We start from the raw sequence: 24,552 nt of genomic DNA, 5'->3' as shown, positions 1-24,552 counted from the left end.
AGAAGTGTGGAAGAGTGTGGCTGTGCCAAGCAAGGTATGGATGTGATTGCATGGAATGAAAGTGAAATTGATAAGTTAGAAGTGGGCCAGAATAGAGTAGCAAGGATGGCACTGAGTGCACCGAGGTGCACAGCAATTGAAGCCTTGAGAGGTGATATGGGATGGAGCACCTTTAGGGAAAGACTCACAAAAGCCACACTTAGGTACAAGATTAGGCTTGAGAGAATGGATGATGCAAGAATAGCAAGGAAGGTGTACCTGTGGAATGAAAATGGAAGCAAATGGAGGAAGAGGCGCATGAGAATGACAGACAGGAATGGATTGCAAGTTGTGTGGGCGATAAGAATGGTTGGGAGGAATCAAAATGAGCGTGAATGGGTGGTAACAAGAGGAGGCAGAGTGGGAGCCGAATGGCATGTGAGAAAAAGGAAGAATGAGATAGACAAAGAAGTGAAATGTGTGGGACTGAATAAATGGAAGAACGAGATGGAAAGAAAGAAGACCCTGGAATGGCACAAGGAGAAAGGGGCCCCGAGGTATGAAAGGTGGTATGATGGAAGCCTGGGCGGTGATCTTCTCTTCCGAGCGAGGGAACAGTGTATGGATGGGAATACAAGGAGTTACAGGTGGTCTGAGTCCTGCAGGAAAGTGTGCCAGATGTGTGACATGGGAGAGGATGAGACGGTGGAACATGTGGTGCTGGAGTGTGTGAAGTATGCCAGAGACCGGAATGAGATGATGCAAGTGATACTGACTGAGTTAGGGCATGATAGGAATGAAAGAGTGGAGAAGACAGGAAAGGAGTGGATGGTGTTGTTCCTGGGACTGTGCAGAGAGGCGAATGAAAGGATGATTGAGGCGGTGAAAGAGTTTCTGGAGAAAATGTGGCGTGCCAGATGTATGAACAATTAGGATAGAGGATGCTGTTCTTTTTTTTTTTTTTTTTTTTTTTTTTTTACCTTCTACAGGAGTTGCCGATCCAAAGGCATCAGGATCACTCAGGAGTGATCCTGTGCTACCTGCACCATCAAGATAAAGATCAAGATGTAGCATCAAGATCAAGATCAACATCATTGTTTACATCTCTCATGTGCTGCAGGGTTTCTTCACACTCACAGGACTCTGAGGTGAGACTCGATAGAGGTGACGCTTCCCTGTTTGCTGCTTCCTTGTTTGTCTCACCCCTACATGCAGCTCGCCCTTTCGGTTGCTGAACTGCCTGAGTAAAGTGTTGATCACTAGGTCGTACATGACCTATCTTTAACTTGGCCACCGCGGGGAGCCGACGTGTTCCCAGACGCTCTGCCTTCTAGTCTTGGTGCATTGTGTTTCACCATATCATCAAAACAGAAGACTCTGAGAACTTCCATTACTACTGGCCAATCGTCAGGAACTCCGAAACAAGGCTGCATAATTCCCAAAATGAAAAGACTGGCTGGAAGTTTGCCCCATGAAGGAGGGAACCTCCCGTCAGATGATCATGACGGGGCAAGTGTCGGGCTCTTAGCTGCCCGCTCTTTGTTTACAAGCAAAAGCTGAAATGCTGTGAGCACTTTATTGGGTCTATTTCATCCTTATATTTGGGTAATCTTTTAATCAAGTCTTCAGCCATGTTGTTTATCAACACGGTTTTGTTTGTAAACATTGAGTTCTGAGCAAGTGCAGTTCACGGGCAGAAAGCTGCCTACAAGAGGAGAGATAGGAACACCACATGCTGTCATCAACATGACTGAAGACTTGGTTAAAAGAGTAGTCGAATATAAGGATGAAATAGACCCTATAGAGTGTTCATAGTAGTCTGGCTTTTGTTTTTAAACAAAGAGCAGACATCTTTGAGTTTACATCTCCAGTTTGGAATACAGGCTATGTTACTGATTTGACTCTTTTGGAATCTGTTCAGCAACGATGGACTAGGCCAATTACAGGTTTTCATGATGTACCTTAGGCTGCTTTCACACCAGAGTAGCACATTGCACATAGTAAGTGGCAGTTGGGGAGTGGCAAGTGATATGTGGCATGGTGATTTCAGACCAAGGTTGCATGTGGTGCTTGTCAGCCTGCTTTCACTTAGTTCAGAAGATGGCATCATGGAAGGATGAAGTTATTGTTGCTTTGATTCGTGCTGTGGTCGCCCACAGAAGAAAAAGGAAGAGGTGCTGGATACATATATATCTTAAAAAGAATGTAGAAGCCCACAGTGCTTATGTAGTTGCAAAGCAACTAGAGCTGCATGAAGGGAAGTTCCAGCAGTTTTACCAAATGCGGAAAGAAAATATGAAACAAATTCAAGGTACATACCTGTAGAGAAAAAAATCTTTGCTATACAGTTCCATGCCTTGTCTTGTTCATCCCTCAAGGTATACTGAGGTGATGTTGTGTCATATAGACATTTGTATTTCTCCACAGCTTCTACAAATTTTATGTTGAAGAGTTTATTGTCTGGAAGAGACATAGTTATGATAATTAGAAATAATAATATTTGGTTTATTAATCTTGCAGCTTTACAACTGAAAATCCACGTGTAACATACTTATATACTAATGTACATACTACATACATCTTACTACTTCTTAAGTATACATTTAATCCTAAAGAAGCATCTTACAATTTGATACTGTGGCTACCAGATGGCACTGGTCAACCTAGTAGACTAGGCCTGGGAAAGTCAAGCCACCCTGTGTGTATTTTTCTTTTCAATTTGTTTTTCCTATTAGCAGTGGGTCACAACTTCCGACTTAACCAGGTAACTAATCACTACTAGGTGAACAAGAGCTACACTGTAAAGAAATCTGCTCAAAGACTTCTGACCTGACCTGGGATTCGAACCCGGGCCCTCCCAATTGTGAATTGGGCGCACTAACCACTGCGCTACCAGTTGTGCACGAGAGCACACATCCCTCTCATCTCGAGCCTCATTCACTGGGCAAATGAGGCATTGTTGTCAAATGTGTTTGCACAAATCTGCTTAGACACTTGAGTACTACTCTATGTATGCCATACATCCAAAGGTTTTCCTTTTATGTTTTATTTTGTTATTAAAATCTAACATTTTACCGTTACCTTGAATAATAATAATTTTGAATGTGAAAGCTTCATTAAAATTTGACAACACAGTCCAAGGTGACAAGTTGCACGCTGAAAAAAAAATGGGCAAGGTCAATCCTAGGGTGGCATGCAGGTCGCACATGGCACATGCAATGTGTCACGCCACTTCTGTGTAAAAGGTTCCATATATTTCCGGATGTTCATTTTCAAATGGTGTGCCACATGGCATGCCATGTGCAACATGCCACTCTGGTGTGAAAGTGGCCTTACAGTCAACGTCTCAAACCTTTCAACCTTTACTCAGTGAAGGGAAGACTTCTGCGTGCTGACCTAATTAGGAGTTGAAAGATTTTCAGTGGCATGTCTGCTATGATTCCTGCTGATCTATTCATCATGGTCCCAGCAAGAAGTATCAAAAGAGGCCACAAATTTAAGATATTTGTTCCCCATGCTACTTTTTAAGCCAGGCACAGATATTCTCGGTATGTGTGATGAGACTTTGGAATGTGCCTCCCTCTGAGGTGGCAGAAGCAACCAACCTCAATAGTTTTAAAAAGTTATTTAGTGACTTCATGGGAGACACACTGTGATTTTTTTTGTTATGTTGCTTATCATATCTTACCCTTTATTGTGTTTGGGCTTATGGTACACTTTCCAGTCAAAACTCTTTAAGTAACTGTTGCCTTAGTTTTTGTTTCTGAGATTGGCATGCTAGCCATTGCAGGGTTCCCTCCTAGGGAGCCCAACCAGGTAATGACACCCACACGCCAAGAGCAGTTGTTATTGTGATGCGCTGCCCTCTGATTGCTGCTCTGGTCAGTTGAGGACATCAGCTGAATTTCTGTGGATATTTGTACATTGGATTTACTGTCCCTTCATGCCATGAGTGACCCTGGTTGGGAGGAGGATGGCGAGATGGCCATGATGACAGAGGGTCTGCTGCTGAAAAGCCAAATGGGCAACAATTTCAAGGCAGCAAGTAGCCAAGCTTCTACCATACCTATAATGGTTAGTGGTAATGGGGACAATGGCACCCCATCTGGAACTGTGGTCCATGGAAGGCAGGGCACTTAGCCACAACCCAGTCATTCTAACTGAGACACTAAATGACTACTCCCTGGCAAAATGCATAATACAATGGAGAGTGAGAGGCCTGGGCAATGGTCGCAATGTCAATGGGTGTGGTGACACTCTGTTGGCAATACTGCTGCTAGGTGATGCATCCTTATAAGTGGTTGCTAACCCCCCCTGCTGACACCTTTGTCCACCGCTCAGCCTCACCGGTCCACAGTCCTCCCACATGGACATCTCTGTGCATCCAGCCCATCTTCACTATCTTCTTTTGACAAAGTTGAGGGCTGTGGTCCTGTCTGGTCCTTGATATTTCCCCATATGCAGCAGGCAATCCACCCTGGAGGGTGGATCACAGTCCTCTTGAGTTATGACCCATGTGCTGACATTTTTGCTGCTGAATTTCACCACTATTTCAACCAACTTCTCTCACCTGCTTTAGTGCTGGCAGATTTGACTCCTACTGGCGGCCTGATCTCCCTTGCTGCTTCTTCAACCATTCTGGTCTTGCCCTCTTCTTGGCACTGTCAGACTCTTGGTCTTATCACTCAGTTAGACCTCCACTAAGGCACACCCTCTATCCTGGATCTGTACCTAGAAAGTGGGTTCACCATGGAGCTGGATATATCTACTGGCCCTTACATGGACAGTGATCATCTCCCCATTGTCCTTTCCATGGCTGGTGTCCCACCTCCTGCTATGTCCTGCTGTCCCCTCTGGATTTGCTCCAAGGATGACTGGAAATCCTTTGCATAAGGCTCCTTGGGTCCTCCCCCACTTACAGCCTTTGTGTAGAGTCCATGGCAGCAGAAATGACTGAGTGGCTCACGGAAGTTGGGATTCCAGCAGTCCAGTGAGATAGTTGTCCCACACCTCAGGGTCCTGTGGTGGAACAATGCTTGCTGAAAAGCTGTGGCAACATTGGAGAGCCTGGAATACCTGGAGGCAGTGCCCTTGCCCGCACCATCAAATCTGCTGACCAGAAGCAGTCTGCAAGTGTGTGGTGGCCCATGCCAAATGAACCTCCTGGGCTGATCATTGCTGATCCCTCTTTCCAGCAGCCTGGGGCACACCCACTCATTCATCCACGGCATGGCTGGCCAATCTATAGTGTCCATCTTCCTAGTCTTTGTGCCCAACTCAGAACTCCTCACACCCCTTATTTGAACCAACCTCCTAGCAAACTACTACAACTTGGCTAGTAGTGACCCATACCCAGTCACCCTCCACATACCCTCATAACCCCAGTGCTCGACACTACCAGACCTGGACATCTTCCTGCCTTTTATGTCCCAAGAACTCACCACTGCATTCAGGCCACTGAAGAGTGGTAAGGCTGCAGGTCATGATCTCTTTCCTAATGAGTTCCTCACTCATCTTCCTTGCATTGCAACTTCAGAACTCCTCAACATGTTTAATGCCGTCTGGAGCACAGGTGTTTTTACTTCCACCTGGAAACATGTTCTCCTTGTGCTCATCCCCAAGGTGGACAAATACCTGATTTTACCCATCTCCTATAGATCCATCAACCTCCTGCCTTGTCTTAGGGAAACTCTTGGAAAGATTCATCGACTCCTGGTTCACCCTCAGTTCCTGCTGGCTGTATTACCTTCCTCCCCTCATTCCAGTTTGGTTTCTGTCCAAAGAGAAGCACAGAAGGTGTTTTGTTGGTGGTGGAACATGCCATTCGCCAAACTTACAAAACTCACTCTGTACTCATTGCAGTCTATATTGATCTGCAGGCTGCCTTTGACACGACTTCCCATGGCGGGATCCTCATGAAACTGGCCTTGGGACTACACAGCACACCTTTAGCATGGTTTAGGGACTTTCTGTCTTGCTACCTGCACATATTCAGTGGCATTTGCTAATGATCTATTGAATCCACACCCTCTTGTTCGAGGAGTTCCACAGTGTTCAGTCTTAAGCCCAACACTCTAACATTCTTCTGAGTGATCTGCCCACCACACATGACTCCCCCATCTTTGTCTACACAGATCACACTGCTGTGCCAGGTTGACTCCTTACAAGAGGCACAAGATAACATGCAAACCATGGTGAATCTTCTGCATTGTTGGACCACTTGCTAGGGTCTCAATATTAACTCCTCAAAGAACCATCTGATGTGCTTCACCAAGAAAAGGCTTCCATCTCTCCCAGGCATTCACATAGTTAATGCCCCCCTGCCTTACACCACCTTTCATTGCCTACTTGGAGTAATTTTTGAGGGGCCTATCCTTACCTTCCATCATCACGTCTCCTATCTACATTCAGCATGTCCGCTGTGTTGACATCATGAAGTGAGTGTTGGGAATCAGCTGGGGAGCATGTAGGAATGTTCTTACCCTCTACTGGATCTTCATGCTCAGCAAACTCCTTTACAGTGCTGCCATTTATGTATCAGCCTCTCCCAGTGTACTCCAAAAGCTTGACACTGTTCAGAGCACAGGTCTCCACATTGCCCTAGGTGCTTTTGTGTCCTCACTGTCCCCCAGCTCCTTGCTGATTCTGGTCTCCTGCCTTGGTCCCATGTACTTGTGCTCTTACCCATCCTATTATTGCTGTTCTTGAGCATGCTCTTACCTCTCCAGGTGTTTGATCTTCAGTTATTGGATCTCAGTCCACTCTCTGGCCTAGAGAAGCTTTGACCCTTGTGCATGATGCATCCTCCCCTGTTCCTTCGGCACCAAGTTTCAGCATCCCTATCATCCCAATCTCGCCTTTGCTTGACCTGTCATATCTCTCTCTCTCTCTCTCTCTCTCTCTCTCTCTCTCTCTCTCTCTCTCTCTCTCTCTCTCTCTCTCTCTCTCTCTCTCTCTCTCTCTCTCTCTCTCTCTCTCTCTCTCTCTCTCTCTCTCTCTCTCTCTCTCTCTCTCTCTCTCTCTCTCTCTCTCTCTCTCTCTCTCTCTCTCTCTTGATTTGAATCTTAACTTTTGCAAAGATGTTGACCTTCCCTAGATAGTGCAACAGCTCTTTCTACAAATGCACCATCAGTGGCACTCATCCTTCACTCCAGTCCATACTGATGGCTCACGGTTTTCTGGCACTGGTATCACAATATCTGCCGTGCACTTCCCCAGCCTCCATTTCTGCCGGATATGGCATGTCTCTTCACACCACTCTTATCACTGCTGCAGAGCTGTTTGCCATTCTCTGTGCCTTACAGCTTCTGACCTCACCAGTGCCAGGCTCAGTCATCATTTACAGTGACTCCTGATCCAATCTTACATCTGATGGGAGCTGCACCTCCTGCACCTACATGTTCCTCATGTTCCAATCCATGCTTTCCTCCAACATCTCATCTCCTGAGGATGTACTGTGACCATTCAACAGGTTCCATTTCATGTTGGTAATGTGGGAAATTAAGTCATTCACCACACCACAAGACTTGCAGTTCTTCCTACCTTTATGGTTGAAATGTGTGAGGCTAAGTCTACCATGCATAGGGTGTTCTGCAGGAAGTGAGACAGCAGCCTTACCACAGCACTGCAGGCAATCTTGCAAATGATATGCTCAGATGCCTCCCCCTTCCTGTGGGTGCGTTTCAGGCAATGTCATGTGGATGTGGCCCTCTTCCACCTGTGTATTAGCCACTGTGGTCTCCAGGGCCATAAATAGTGCCTGCACCTAACAGACACTTTCTTGCTCTTGGTGCCTGGCCATACTGCAACAGTGGAACATTTCCTTCTTTTCTGTTCACGCTTCCTTAGATCACGTACCATACTCCATTCTCATCTGTTTGCATTGAGTATTCGGGATCAGTCACTCTCCATTCTGCTGGATGGTGTGGGTTTTTTATCCCCCCTCATCCCAGCATCCTGTATGTGACTGCCTCTTGTTTTAAAGCAAGCAGTCAACTATCTTGGATATAGCATCTAACTCGCTTCTCCCTCCAGACATGCAATTACATCTGTAAGCTGCACCTAGGCTCATGTGTTTACCAGATACAGGGAGCCCTAAACAACAACAAGGTTACTTCACTCACCTAGACTAGGAAAGAATGGTGTCTGAGGGCAGCAGTGTGGAAAAAAAATTGGCATTTATTGTTCCCATGTGTATACATTAGCTGTTCATCATAACATCCCACCATACTGCCAAGCTGCCTCACTTGCCCAGTGTCGCAACACTGCAGCAGAAATGCGTGGCTGGCCACTTTTCCTGGCAGGCCACGGTACCCAGCCAGGCAGGACCCACATTCTCCACGAATGCCAATTTTTCATTATGATAAAATATTAATTTTGGAGGTGTGGTGTTATCAGCTGGTTTGTGATATTCTTAAACAATGAATTAATAGTGCTTGATAAAAGAGTTATAATCATTAATGCTATTATGATTGTAAGTTAGGTTAGATTATGTTAGGAAGCAAGATTTCACAGATTTTTGCTTCCCCTACTTGAAAACCTCGGATTCCCATCAGCCCTCGAGTTTGTTGTGGATCAGAAAAAGGAAAAGGAGAAAAGGGCATGTGTCTCCAAAGGTAACATTACCCACTCTAGTAGCTATATTTGGGTATTGATTAATTGATTGACACATTAAGAAATAGCATGTGATGGATGCATTTTTCATTATTTCTTTCCTTTTTGTGGCAGAAGCATGGAGAATGAAAGGATAAGATGCAGAAAGTGCCGCAGTGTTCTGCTGTCCAAGACCAAGCTGTGTGTGCTTGATGCTCATGGGGAGGAGTACCATCACACAGGTTAACCCTCAGTTCCTGCTGGCTGTATTACCTCTTGTACTTGAACTCTTAAATTTGCTATGCATGTTGTTAGTACAGTAAAATCCCTCTCATCCGGCATTTGAGTATCCGGCAGCTTCAAGTATCCGGCACATTTTTCCCCGAGCCTTAAAATCAATAAAAAATCAATGTGTACTCATAAAATTGATTAAAATTCCCGCGCGAGGCATACTTTGTCCCCTCGCCACCAGAGCGCACTGCTTCGCGCCACCCGCGGCCCACTGCACTGTGTTTACTCAGTGACTCAGTCCCGCGTGTGCACTGTTTATCGCCTGATGCCTTCATCATGCCTAAAGTTGTAGAAAAGAGGAAGCGTGTTGTGCTTACACTTACGAGTAAGCAGCTGATCAGATCAGCTGATTTTTGTTATGGTAAGATGCGTGAGTGTAGGGTGGTGATTGTGGACATAATTTCACTTCTATTCAAGTATCCGGCATGTCGGTGGTCCCATTGATGCCGAATAAGAGGGATTTTACTGTACTCATTGTTTGATGTTATGTACAGTAAGATCTCAAATTTAACACATAGTAGATGTGTTAATTCAAACCAGAGCATTTGTACTTGTATCACCTCAAACTAGGGCATGACCACAACACATTCAATACATTGAAATACTGAGGAATTGATCTGGAAGCTCAAATTAATTTAAACTTGAGGAGAAAGGTGCTGTGTTGAGAAACAAACCCAGGTTCCAAGCATGAAAGCCTAACATGTTACTCACTACTTGAGGAGGATTGTGGAGGCATTTGTATTTGGGTCATTACACAGGTACTGAAAAACAGTCATTAGATGTCAGTTCACTAGATACAAATACATAAATGTGAAGGGAAAACTATAATACATAAAAGAGTTAGATTTAACCTCTTCTCATTTTTTGCTTCTGGAAGTAAACAGTTCATGCAGGGAAGCCACAGAATGCCTGACTTCTGATCTCTCTAAGATTTCTGATTGGGGCAGAGGAAACTTAGTATTGTTCAATGCCTCAAAACTCAATTCCTCCATCTGTCAACTCGACACAACCTTCTAGACAACTATCCCCGCTTCTTCATTGATACTCAACTGTCCCCCTCTTCTACAATGAACATCCTCGGTCTGTCCTTTTCTTAAGATCTAAACTGGAAACTTCACATCTCATCTCTAGCTAAAACAGCTTCTATGAAGTTAGGTTTTCTGAGATGTCTCTGCCAGTTTTTCTCACCCCACCCCAGCTGCTAACTCTGTACAAGGCCCTTATCTGTCTATGTATGGAGTATGCTTCACATGTCTGGGGAGTTCCACTCATACTGCTCTTTTAGACAGGGTGGAATCAAAAGCTTTTTTGTTTCATCAACTCCTTTCCTCTAACTCACTGTCTTCAGCTTTTTCATTGCCACAAGGTTGCATCTCTTGCTATCTTCTGCTGCTATTTTAATGCTAACTGCTCTTCTGATTTTGCTGTCTGCCTCCCCTTCTCCTGTGGTCTTGCTTCACAAGACTTTCATCTTTCTCTCACCCCTGTTTTGTCTACCTCTCTAATGCAAGTGTTCTCAAACATTCATTCCTTTCTCTGGTAAACTCTGGAACTCCTTGCCTGCTTCTTTATTTCCATCTTCCTATGACTTAGATTCTTTCAAGAGGGAGGCTTCAAGACACTTGTCCCTCAATTTTTTACTACCATTTCAGACCCTGTTTGGGGATCAGCATCTCAGTGGGCATTTCTTTTTTTATTGTATTTTCGTTGCCCTTGGCCAGTGTTCCTCTTGCTTTAAAAAAAGAAAAAGTATATATAACTTATTGAACTTAATTCAAGTTTCATAATAATAGGCATTAATGCAGAGTGTGAAATAGAAAAAAAATGTATGCAGGTAACTCGAGCCAGAAGTTATATCCTAGGGAGACTGCTTAGCTGCTCTTAATTCCTCCTCACCTTCACTGCCACTATCCTCTCTCCTCATGTGATACCTCCCTGAGTTTCATTATCTTTTTTTGTCTGCATTCTTTTCCTTCCCATCACCCAAAGAAAATCTTGTCACCCAAGAAGATTTTTTATGTTTTTATTATTATCACCCACAATCTTTAGTTATTGAGTAATATACATGTTTATTTCAGTTGAGGATGAAACCAGTGACTCAGAATGCACCTGCCTATCATTAAGGGAACATAGCTGCCTCTATTTATCAGAAGAGTCTTTCCCTGACTTTGTATTGCAAGCCATAGAGGAGGTAAGAACTGTGTGCATAATGTATTTTCTATAGTATCTCTTTATCTGGACTATGCAGTGTAGTTATAAGGTCTCCATGTTATAGGAGGGATACAGGACTGTTAGAATTAGCACAGAGGAAAATTAATAGAAATATATGAGGTTCACAATAACCCTTATGAGAGGAGATTAACCTCTAAAGGACCGGCAGTGGTGGTGATTTTCGTGCCGCTAGGACTGGCCCTCCAGTGCTACATGTCAAAAATAACCTGTATTCATACACACCTTAGACTTAACCTGCAATGTACTCAACATCAAGTCTTCCTCTTTCTAATGATGCCATCCAGAAGTCTCTATGTGCAGTGGTTATGGAGAGACAGCAAGGTGAAGAGAAGAGACTTTTGAAGGGAGGGAGTCACTTCCCTGCCATGTGTCTGCTTCCCCTGACTGGATATGGCTAGTGCCCTGAGCTCTTTTCACTCCTGCTAAACAGTTTATCAAATTCTCACCCTATTGCACTCTCACCAAGACATGCATCAAGTGGTCGAGTATGACTGGGTAATACTTGTGGTATTGAGGTGTGAGGGTAAGAAGGAGCAGGCCGGGAATAGGACTCATCAGAATCACTCTCACACTGTTTGGACATGGTGAGAGTGGGGCAGAGGCTGAGAGATTAGCCTAACTAGCTCACAGGACTGAACTACAAATATTGACAAAAAGCTAAATTTATGGTAAAAATCACCTGGTAAAGCAGCTGTAGCTGCATCCAGTTCTTAAGGAGTTAAAACTCCTACATTTACATTTCTTAGAGAAATGTAAAGTAGATGTTTAATTGGCTTAAGAGTTATAATAAAGGTGTTGTAAGCAAAAAAATTTTGGGATTAGTTTTCAGGATAGGACTAAAAGTAACAGGTTTAAGCTTGATAAAGTTATATTTAAAAATGAAACAGGAAAATTAATACTCATATGAATGGTAGATGTCTGTAGTATTGAAGTCTGATGAGTTTCAGGATTGTGTCTTGGACTCCTGTGTACTTGTGCTATTATTATAACAGTGATCATCTGTCATCAAGGCAACTACAGGAGGCACATTTGTGTTTTAGTCATTCTACATTAGTCTTATGTTGATTTAGTCATTAGTGTGGTGATTCCACCTTCATTTCAAGTGACTCCACAGAGCTCATGGACCAAGGGAAAGATATATTGCCCAGCCTGTGAAGCACGACTTGGCTCCTTCAACTTTGTCTCAGGGAGCCAGTGTGCCTGTGGCTCTCATGTTCTTCCTCAAGTACACATCCTGAAATCAAAGGTGTGTAATACAGTGAAGATTCTAGTGGTAGATCATGTCTTAGAAAAAAATAAAGATAATTAATCTTTACTACATATATCAAATTGAAAGTAAAATAAATGGAAACAGTTATCATTGAAGTGCTGCAGGTCTTCATATATGTTCCCTATTCTGATGTGTTCTGTTCTTATCCCATCAAATAATTAAGATTTATTTTCTACATATCTTTTGCTGCACAACATTCACAGGTTTATGTAAAATATTTACATTGTTACATTTATAATAATTTAGCTTCAGTTACGATTTTCTTCATTATTAATTATTTTTCCTTCATGCTATCTCATTATTATTTTTTCAGTTTATTTTTAGATTTGCATGCATTTGGTATACATTTGTGGTGTTCCTAATGCAGTCTTTCTTAATAAAACTTGCCACTTTTTCAGCCTGTTTAAAACTTTTAGTCATGACTTGGACAACACTATCCCTTAATTAGTCCAAAGTTAGCATTTGATATTTATAAGAATTAAGCAGTAAAAAATTTTAAAACACTTTGCAAATCTTGTATAATTCTTTTTGAACTATACTCTTTGCTGACTGTCACCTTCAGTGTTTTTTTATTCTTTCTTTCTTTCTTTCTTTCTTTCTTTCTTTCTTCTTACTGCCCTACTCTAGAGCACCTCTTTCTTTCTTTCTTTCTTTCTTTCTTTTTTTTCTGCCCTACTCTAGAGCACCTCTTACATAGAAAATAAATAAAAAAAAGTTCACACATTTCTCATCCTCTTTTAGAGATTTTGGTGAAACTTTTGCTGTTGCCTTAGACATACCAAAAGCTTTTTATAGAATCTGGCACAAAGCTTTGATTTTCCAAACTTCCCTCTTACAGCTTCTATCCTTCTCTCTGGAACTTCATCTCAAGTTTTCTTTCTGACTGTTCCATTGCTGCTGTGGTAGACGGTCACTGTTCTTCTCCTAAATGTATTAACAGTGGTGCTCCTCAGAGTTCTGTCCTGTCACCCACTCTCTTCCTATTATTCATCAATGATCTTCTAACTAAACTTCTTGTCCTATCCACTCCTACGCTGATGATACCATCCTGCACTTTTCCATGTCTTTTCATAGATGTCCAGCCTTTCAGGAAGTAAACAGTTCATGCAGGGAAGCCACAGAATGCCTGACTTTTGATCTCTCTAAAATTTCTGATTGGGGCAGAGCAAACTTGGTTTCGTTCAATGCCTCAAAAACTCAATTCCTCCATTTATCAACTTGACATGACCTTCCTGACAACTATCCCCACTTCTTCAATGACACTCAATTGCCCCCATCTTCTACACTGAACATCTTTGGTCTGTCCTTTTCTTACAATCTAAACTGGAAACTTCACATTTCATCTCTACCTAAAACAGCTTCTATGAAGTTAGGCATTCTGAGATGTCTCTGCCGGTTTTTCTCAGCCCCCAGCTGCTAACTCTGTACAAGGGCTTTATCTGCCTATGTATGGAATATGCTTCACATGTCTGGGGGGGATTCCACTCATACCACTCTTTTAGAAGGGGTGGAACCAAAAGCTTTTCATCTAGACACAACTCCTCTCTTCTGACAGACTGTCTTCAGCCTCTTTCTCATAGCTGCAATGTTGCATCTCTTGCTATCTTCTGCTATTTTCATGCTAACTGCTCTTCTGATCTTGCTGACTGCATGCCTCCCCTCCTCCCAGGGCCTCGCTGCACAAGACTTTCTTCTTTCTCTCACCCTTATTCTGTCCACCTTTCTAATGCAGTTGTTAACCTAGTATTCTCAATCATTCATCCCTTTCTGTGGTAACTCTGGAACTCCCTGCCTGCATCTGTATTTCTACCTTCCCATGACTTGAACTCCTTTAAGAGGGAGGTTTCAAGACACTTACCCTTCAATTTTTTTTACTATTGCCTTGGACCTGTTAGGGGATTGGCATCTCAGTGAGCTTTTTTTTTTTTACTAGATTTTGTTGCCCTTGGCCAATATCCCTCCTACATAAAAATAAAATGAAATAAAATAAAATAAAATAAACATCTTATAAAATACTACCTTTTTTAACTTCTGAAATTTTTAGCCATGACTCAGGTAACACTTACCCCTTAATCAGTCCAAATTAGAAAGTGCTTGCTGCATATAAAAATCACACAATAAAATCAAATAAAAGGGACTCAGACATTTTTCTTAAACAGGTTGATTGGATGAAAGTCAATGAACCACTCCCACATCCCGTGTCATTCCCCAACCAGTCTGTCATACTGTGTGCCTCCGCATTGCCTCTGGATGAGTCCGTACAGGTTTCTCCATTAGAAGCGAGTGGTGTAAAAGAAGGTGCTGCCCTTGGTGTTCCCAGAAGCTTCACTGATCTCCCTCACCCTGCTGACATCTCTCCACAAGACAGCTGTGAGGATACACAATAAAATTTTTGTTGAACCTCAGGTAGTTCATTCTTTCCCATATAGACTAGCCCATCACATCTAGCGGATGAAGAGTTAACTTTATGTAGCAACCTGGGAGTTTTTAATATTAGTTTTTCATTTATGGATTTGTGTATGTGCATATTTGAGAGTGTGTGTGTGTGTGTGTGTGTGTGTGTGTGTGTGTGTGTGTGTGTGTGTGTGTGTGTGTGTGTGTGTGTGTGTGTTTTCATTACTCTATCAATGTTCTCAGTTTCTTCTAATGACCATGTAGAAGGAAAGAAGAATAACAAAATTTAAGGATGATTGATAGGGTAGTGCTGGGCAGACCAAGGAAGACATGTGATGTGGCTTAGAGTAAGGAGGTTGCAAATAAAGGAATTGACAGATGCTTTGCATGTAAATGGATGGCTTGGTGACAGATGGTACTGTCTGACTTGTGTTTGAATGTGGAACCTCCTTTGCAACAAAGCAGAAAAAGGAACTCAACTGATGTAACTTTCCCATTGGATTTAATGCTGTGATATAAATCCACAAAGGCAAGGGTTTAGGTGGATAATATCTTATATGTAAATCCCCTTTATCTTGGAGAATAGGAAAAACAGACAAGGGTGAGCATGACCCTAACCCATCTTTACTGTTGTATAGAATATAGATGGAGAAAGAATACAAAAGACAGTATAAGTTATGGTAGAGGATACCAATCACTATCTCTGGAAGAAACCAACTACTATCACACAGTTATGATTATTTAAATATTTTCTACTTTTATGAAGCCTTTGGCTATCTGTCTTATCATGTAAAAGTAAAAAGAAAAAAAAATAATAAAACTATCTTTATTAGGAGAGGGGAAAAGATCAACATAGATATGAAAAGTATCAGAGATAATAAAATAAAAAACATGGGATGGGAAAGATTTGATGACAGAAGAGCGAATAAGACACAACAAAAAAAAATGAGACACTGAACCATAGGAGATTACTGAAGCAACATAAGGAGATCAGTCAAGAGGTAGAGAGAGTAGAACCTGGCAGATTGGAGAAGGATGGAGGAAGTCTTTTTTAGTAATTAGCCTGTAGTTAATGATTATATTGTGTTGTAGCAAGTGAAAAGGGATTAAGGGAATAGTCAAGACAGGGTATCTGCATTAAGGTTATGGGAAAACTAAATCGCCTCTTCTTCTCTATACCTTATTTCCTCATATGGTGTAGGAGTCTGGTGAGCTGCCACTTGCTATGGAGTGGCCTGTATTTCCTGTGGTGCAGTTGGACTCGGCTGTTATATAATGTCTGGGTCAAGAATTATGTTCTCCATTATGAAACATTGATAGATTAATCTGTTATAAATAAGGGAGGTGGATATGACCGGTGTTTGAATTTGAATTTGACAGGCAGGAAGGATATGCCTTCACAGACTGGATTGTAAGGTCCATTTCACATGATGCCACTGTGGATGCCACCAGCTTCCCCAGCGTGAAAGGTCTGGGTAACTGCAAACAAAAAGTAGCTGCTTGCCACCATTGGTGTCAGTTACCTTTCCATGCCACTGGTGGCCTTGTATGACAGGCTCCATTGCAAACTATGGGTGGTAACAAGTGGTGACCACCAATGGTGTCGTGTGACAAGGGCTTAAGGTACTTCATGGCCAGTTTTACTTTGACTTATGTTTGTGTGTCCTTCTGCATAACAGTTAACTGTAAATTTATGAAGATTATACAAATTTATGTATGGAGATTGTAGTAAAAATAGGTAGGTATGTTTTATACAGGGATTGCCATGTGTAGACCTTCTTGCAGCTTCCCTTATTTTCTTATGTTCTTATGTTCATATGGCCAACCACAAAAACATAAAAAGTGACTAAAAGGAACAGAGTAAAGGAACTGGATACCCTTTCCTTTGCATGTGTGTTCCTGCAATGAGACATTTAACTGATGTCTCATGTAAATAATTTTCATCTAGCTTCCAGGTCTCATAAGAAGATGGATGCAAAGTCAAGCAGTAAGGTGAAGCACAGGAAGCAAAACAGAAAAAAGATCACCACTGATGCAAATGCTTTAGATGAAGAGTTGAGTGGAGGACAGACAGCAAAGACGTCTTGCTTTGAAGTGTTAGATGATGAACTCATTGGAAGTGAGGTAAGGCATATTATAGTTAATATAAAACTTGCATCAGATTATATGTAATGTAATACTTGATTATACTGGAGGTAAAGTGGAAGGTTATCAAATCTGCTGCATGAGACAGATTTCAACAGTCCATATTTTACAAAAAGTAGAACACCCATTTGTTAAGTAAAGATTAACTTATCTACACAAAAGTCCTTTTGAAATATTATTTTGTGAGCAGATCATTAAGATTGTTTTGGGTTCATTTATGTCATGCCTTCTTTCAGAGCATCATGGAAACAATGAGAAAATTATATTTAGCTGGGATAGGTTTAGAAGAGTTTTCTTAAAAGTACTCAGACTTTTTTTTATCAAAATTTTTCTCCTCTTTAATTGACTTTTCAGTCTTTTTTTCATACATTCCTTGTCTTACATTTGCTTCAGAGCTATATATGATATTTGGTTGTAAAGAATATTGCACTGCATTTGTTTTTGTCATTCTAGTCATTTGATAGAAGTTCAAACTAAGGTACAAGGTGAGATTTGTTGGCAAGTTCTTTAGGATTTTAGGTTCTCTTACAGAAAGAACATCTCATGTCTTCTGTGCTACTCTTACTAACACAAACATTTTATTTTATTTATTTATTTATTTATTTGTTTATTTATTTATATCTTGAAAGGATGGTTCCAGCTCTGAGAAGGATGAAAGAGATGTCCCAGACAACTTGGTGTGCCCAGTGTGCCTTGACATATTATACAGTCCTTTAGTGACCAAACCCTGCGGCCACATCTTCTGTGAGCCATGCTTGCGTCGCATGGCCCGACCCAACCCCACAAACACTCACTGTCCACTTTGTCGCCAGATTATTGGACAGTGCATGCCTTGTCCTGGTAAGTGAGATGTATGTATCTTATTGTGTGTAGGTTTTCTTACTTATCACTTAACTGCATAGTAATTTTTTTGCCCTGGTGGATGTTTTGTCTTTCAGATTGAGCTTTTTCTGTAAATGGCAAATTAAATTTTTTTTTTATGTAGGAGGGGCACCAGCCAAGGGTAACAAAATTAGAGGAAAAAAGTCCACTGAGGTGCTAGTCCCCAAATATAGTCAGAAATGATCATTAAAAATTTGAGGATGTGTCTTGAAACCTTCCTCTTGAAAGAGTTCAAGTCATAGGATGCAGGCAGGGAGTTTCAGAATTTACTAGAAAAGGGAATGAATGATTGAGAATACTGGTTAACTCTTGCTTTAGAGAGATGGAGAGAATACGGGTGAGAGAAAGTAGAAAGTCTCGTGCAGCAAGGCCACAGGAAGAGGGGAGGCATGCAGTTAGCAAGATCAGAAGAGCAGTTAGTGCAAATAGCACTAGAAGATAGCAAGAAATGCTACATTGCAGTGATGAGAGAGAGGTTGAAGACATTCAGTTAGAGCAGTATGAGTGGAACCCTCATACATGTGAAGTGTACTCCATACAAGGATGGATAAGGCCCCTGTACAGAGTTAGCAACTCAGAGATGGGGGCAGGGGTGGAGATGAAAAAAACTGGCAGAAACAACACAGAATGCCTAACTTCATGGAATCTGTTTTAGCTAGAGATAAGGTGTGAAGTTTTCAGTTTAGATGATAGGTAAAGGATAGACTGAGGATATTCACTGTATAAGAGTGGGACAGTTGAGTGTCCTGGAAGAAGATGGGATGGTTATCTAGAAGGTTGTGTCAGGTTGATATTGAGTTTTTGAGGCATTGAACAATACTAGGTTTGCTCTGGCCCAATTAGAAATTTTAGAGAGATCCGAAGTTAGGTGTCTTGTGGCTTCCTTGCATGAACTGTTTACTTCCTGAAGGGTTGGACATCTATGAAAAGATGGGGAAAAGTGAAGAGTAGTATCATCAGCGTAAGAGTGGACAGGACAAAGAGTTTAATTTAGAAGATCATTGATGAATAATAGGAAGAGAGTGGGTAACAGGACAGAACCCTGAGGAATACCACTTAGGAGAAGAACAGTGACTGTCTACCACAACAACAATAGAATGGTTAGAAAAGAAACTTAAGATGAAGTTACAAAGAGAAGGATAGAAGCTGTAGGAAAGTAGTTTGGAAATCAAAGTTTTGTGCCAGATTCAATCAATATGTCTAAGGCAACAGTGAAAGTTTCACCAAAATCCCTAAAAGAGGATGACCATGACTTAGTAAGGAAAGCCAGAAGATCACCTGTAGAGCAGTCTCGATGGAAGCCATACTGGGGATCAGATATAAGGTTGTGAACTGATAGATATTTAAGAATCTTCCTGTTGAGGATAGATTCAAAAACTTTAGATAGGCAGGAAATTAAATCAGTCGGGTGGTAGTTTGAGGGATTAGAACAGTCACCCTGTTTAGGAACAGTGAATAAAGGTAAACTTCCAGCAAGAAGGAAAAGTAGATATTGATAGACAGAGTTGGAAGAGTTTGATTAGGCAAGGTGCAAGCATGGAGACACAGTTTTGGAGAATATTAGGAGGGACCCCATTAGGTTCATAAATCTTCTGAGGGTTTAGGTCAATAATGGCATGGAAAACATCACTATGAATTATCTTAATGGGTAGCATGAAGTAGCTGGAAGATGCAGGAGAAGGAGGAACAAGCCCCGAACCATCCAAAGTAGACTTTTAGCAAAGGTTTGAGTGAAGAGTTCAACTTTAGAGATGGATGAGATGGCAGTGGTGTCATCAGGTTGAAATAAAGGAGGGGAAGATGAAGAAACAAAGTTATTGGAGATGCCAGAAGTCATGAGGGGAGTTAGATCTAGAAAGATTTTGACACTTTCTATTGATAAAGGAGTTTTTGGGTAGCTGGAGAACAGACTTGGCATGATTCTGGGCAGAAATACAAGATGTAATGCGAGTTTCTGCAAACACTGAAAGAGGTGAAAGAATGTGTAATTCTAAGTAGAAAATGTTCTATACACTTATGCATTTTAAGGCTTTGTTTATTTGTCAGAGGAGTTGAAAATGTATAGGACTCACTGATGTGCTATGCATGTAGCTATGAGGTGTATTGTTGCAGCCTTGGAGGTGCCACTTGGTCAAATTACAAATGGTTTATTCTTATTTTTTGCAGGCTGTGGAATATTACAGTATCTTATAACAAAACAAATGGTATTAAAAAGCATGTAATTTACCGATAAGCATTATACGACAACATTATTGCGGTGATTGAAAGTACTCCTTTAAAATGCTACATAGCATCATCACTCAGCTGTTTTCAAGGTCACTCAGACTCGCTCCCTCCCTCGTCCCACACTTCGATGATGCCACATAGCATTTTACAGGAGTACTTTTAATCACCACAATAATGTTGTCGTGTAATGCTTATCGGTAAATTACATGCTTTTTAACATCAATTGTCTTGTTATAAGATACTATAATATTCCACAGCCTGCAAAAAAAAAATAAGAGAGCATGTAGATGCAATATCCAGCTTTGTAATGAAAATGAGTTAGAAAAAGTCAAAGGGAACAGAGTTAGTTGCCTCAGACATCTGTGTTTTGGTGAGGAAAAGAAGTTGAGGTTTAGTTGAGGAGAGGTGGTGTTCTACAGCTTGAAAATTAGATCTAAGATCATGAATGTTGCAGAAGTTAATGAAGAAAAAAGTTGACGGAATGTTAAGAGGCTTAGGGTGTGTCCACACTGCATGCGATTTGTTTGGAGGTTAGAGGGTAGCAGGATGCCTGGTAGGTCAGAGGCAAGAACAAACACATGTTATCTAATACAAGTGGCCATACCAGACGTGGGTAGTGGGTTCCCTCCAAGCTTATGTGTTACCCTCCATGCTATGTCTGTTAAAATTGCTCAGTGATTTGCAGGACACTAGATGATCTACACTTACAGTAGTTCAGATATGAGTATTATGGAAGGATTAGGCTATTTTATAGGCTGGCAGAAATGGCTGTAGGTCATACATGCAAGCTTGACAGTATACATTGTTGAATTCACCATGTCTTTCTCGTTGCTTGTTAAAATTGTGAATCCAGCAAGATCTGTGGACATCCAGGTAATCTTATTTCAGAGACAGTCTTAGAAGCAATTTTCTTGAGAGTTTTGGCAGTGACATGGATTGCACTGAGTGGATGTGACCAGTACCTAAACAATGACTGACTTCCTGGCTGATTTTCCCTCTTCCAATGTGGACACAGCATCTCTTGCCTCTACCCACTAAGTGTCCCACTACCCTCTACCCTGCCACCAAATTGCATGCAGTATGGCCACACCTTTAGGGTTGATACCAAAAGAAGAGCAGTCTGACCTTGTGATACTTGTGGTCCTCTCCCCAGACCGGGTCTCTGAAGTTGATGTAAGAGTTGCCATAACAAATTTTGAATTATGAGTGAAGGGTGTGCATGTAATTAGGTGAATGTAACATTGTGTGAAGGAAGAGAATTGTCTTTAGAGGGCAGGCTGTGACTGCTCCTATATGTTACAAGACACAAAGATAAATGTTCAGTGAGGTCACAGCTGGGTAACTGGAAAGTACACACCACCCTGTAATCCAGTATAAAACTGGTCAAGTGCCTTAGATCTCATTGGGAGTAATTATCATTTTGGCAGGTGTCTGCTGCCTCTTCTTCCTCAGGCCTGCTTTTAAGATTTTATGATAAAATGTTTTAATGTGGAAGATGAAAGGCAAAAATATAGTATCAGGAAACAGTTTTTTTAGTTACTACTGGAAATATTTGACTCTTGAGTCTAATGATCCTAAGAAATTTATAAATTTGTATTAGGATTGTACGTAATTGTGCAGTAAACTATAGTTTATTAGGAGCAAGGCATCATGAGTTTTGTAAATACACACACACACACACACACACACACACACACACACACACACACACACACACACACACACACACACACACACACACACACACACACACACACACACACACACACACACACACACAGCCTCATTATTAAGTGATTCAAGTGAAATATTTTACAGAATTGGCGCTTGATGTTCGAGAAAGGTTCCTTGACCTTTATCAGAAGAGGCGCAACTTTGAACTTCAGCACAACAGTCAACACCTGCCATTACCATGGATTAGAAATTTCAGGTATAATTTACTTCATTATAGAAAACTGTTCCTTCCTTTCTTATTCATTTGTACTTGTAACATACAGAAATGTGACAAAAACTTTTCACATTACTATTTCATGAGTTAAAACCAGGTTTCATTCAGTTTTATGAGATCTTTGTTTTATCAACAAAACTAGATTAAAATATATTAAATAGTTTGCTTAAATACTGTATCTAAAACCACTGTTGAGAAAGTACAGCCCCCTCATTATGCAGCTGCCATGAGGAAGGCAGACAGCCAGCTATGACCTGCCCATTTTATCACTTGGGACTTTAAAGCTTCCTAAATTGGACTTTGAAAAGTTTGAGCATAATTTGTCCTCATTATTCAGAAAAAATAAACTGAGAATTAGTTTTAAGTGATTGTACTAATAGTAGTATGATTTCTATTGTGTGAGTGATTTTGTATTATAATTTCTCTGGTTACAGATTGAGGAATGCATACAACACTGGTGGAAGCTGGGTGGAGTGGGCTGGTGGCTGGCGTGCTGTCATAGCGATGATGTCATTGAATATTCTTGGTGTCGGCATTGTGCTTTATCTTGGAAAGGAAGTCAAGACTCAGTCAGAGCACAGAATGTCCTGAGTGGATTGCCTTTACTTTATAAAGATAGATAGACAGATAAGTAAAGATAGATAGAGTGACTGCTAGATAAATAGACAGATTATGAGTATGCAGCTATGTTGACTGTGTGGCTCATCATAAGCTGCCACAAACCAGATTAAACCAAATACAGAAGATTTTCTATTTAAAAGAGTCCAACTTTATTGTATATATATAAAAATGTATTATCTTATGCAACTGGGAGATTGTTTATTTATGTAATACAGCATGTAATTAGTAATGCTTTGACTGACACATTGTGACTGGCAATGACTTGGGAGTTAAGTCTTATGTGTCATGTCATTTTACCTTAACAGATTTGCCTGCTGTAACTCCACACTGTCCCTCACATCTTGAGGTTACAGTTTGTCCATTTGTATGTTTTTGTGATAGCTTTCTCTGTCATTACAACAATGGTGGTAACTTTCTGTATACTGTAGGTTGGGTCACTGACAGGTTTATTTATTTATCTATTTATCTATATATTTTTTTATTTATTTCATTTTATTATTCTTAAAGTAAGAGGGATTCTGATCAAGGGCAACAATAAGACAGCTAAAATGAAAAACCCCACTGAGAATGATAGCCCCAAAAGCAAATTTGTCAAAAAGAATTGTGGGTTATAATTTGTCCATTTGTATGTTTTTTGTCTATAATGATGTGATTGGCTTTCAGTCTCATTACACCAGCAGTGAGAGGATGGCAATAACTTTTTTATATACAGCAGTATGGGTCACTGATAAATATTGGCAGCAAAGCATGTGTTGTTACTGTCAAATACTTGCCTGCTAATCCATGAAAGCCAAGAGACACTGCAGCTCTATGTAAGCCTAACACCCTCTTAGCACATACAGTATTAACATATTTTCTTCATCACATATACCTATATTTTTTACAACATTCCCAAGTATCAGCACAAGTCAAAGATGTTTAGTCTATAGGTGCAACAAAACTGAAAGGACAAAATTAGAAACATGTGAAGTTGGCAACAGTAAAACTTTTGCCAATCCTGTTCCATGTATTCAGTAAGGACATGTCACATCCTACCAAATGTAGGCTGTTGTCCTCTTGTGATTGGTTAAACCTCCCCTCTTAATTAGAAGCATGTACTTGTCTAGAAACACATTGCCTTTGTTGATCTTTCACTTATATTTCTGCTTAAACTGTTATTATTATTGTATAGAGATTCTGAATTATCTTCACTTTCCTCTACAGCTTCAGTATACTTTTCTATGCTTCTGCCATAACAGCCCCATTATGAATGGGGACATCACTAAAGAAGTGCCTGTAAGACACCCAGCTATGGCTAAAGATATGTTGTAGTATAACAGGAAAAAGTATCAGGACAGGTATTAAGTTTGAATTGCACATGACAGATGGTTTGTACTATAATGAGAGGATAACTTTGTCCACACAAAACATGAAGAGCCCAAGAAGACAGAATATGCATTGTATTACCAGCTTTGCATGTCAGCACTGTCCATAAAAATTATCTTTCAAGTAGCATGTTGGTTGCCAGAATCAAGGAGCTAATGCTTCCTGCAGTGACTGACTGCTGTTGGGGAGTAGTAGTGATGCTGTGGTATTTGGGTTCACCTCCTGAGAGATTGTGACTTTTGTGTGGGATGGGCCCATGTGGGAGTGGCCATATATTCACCTTGATTGTAAATATATTCACTTTTTTGTAAATAAAGGTACTATTTGGAGTTATTGTTTCCTTGCAGTCCTCCCTGGTCTCCAGGATTGTGATCCTTTACACGTGATGGGAATATACCTGCAAAGTGCCTGTCTTCATGACAGTGTGTGTGTGCAAGGAATATATTTGGTGTGTGTGTGGGTGTGTGTTGCTTTCCATATATTTGTGGATTCACACATTTGTTGCTGATACTACATATTGTTTTGCCTTGCTTGGTTACATTTATATGATGCCAGTGTCACAGCAACAACAGCAGCAATAGTGGTAGTGATAGTAATAGTAGTAGTA

At 41.0% G+C, this 24,552-nt stretch overlaps 1 protein-coding gene across 1 annotated transcript; it reads left to right on the top strand.

The window, feature by feature from the left end:
- The first annotated feature begins 1,112 nt into the window (after positions 1–1,112).
- Positions 1,113–24,274, top strand: LOC135108522 (E3 ubiquitin-protein ligase RNF180-like). The gene is made up of 10 exons (XM_064019626.1): positions 1,113–1,127; positions 8,535–8,594; positions 8,710–8,813; positions 10,941–11,053; positions 12,209–12,340; positions 14,524–14,734; positions 16,707–16,882; positions 17,533–17,743; positions 21,830–21,941; positions 22,394–24,274. Exons 2-10 carry the CDS (start codon positions 8,581–8,583, stop codon positions 22,548–22,550), a joined length of 1,230 nt encoding a protein of 409 aa, XP_063875696.1. The 5' UTR covers positions 1,113–1,127; positions 8,535–8,580; the 3' UTR covers positions 22,551–24,274.
- The last annotated feature ends 278 nt before the right edge of the window (positions 24,275–24,552 follow it).

Source organism: Scylla paramamosain, chromosome 17 (assembly GCF_035594125.1).
Source record: "Scylla paramamosain isolate STU-SP2022 chromosome 17, ASM3559412v1, whole genome shotgun sequence".
Classification (NCBI taxonomy): domain Eukaryota; kingdom Metazoa; phylum Arthropoda; class Malacostraca; order Decapoda; family Portunidae; genus Scylla; species Scylla paramamosain.
This window is presented reverse-complemented; position numbering and strand designations above follow the sequence as displayed.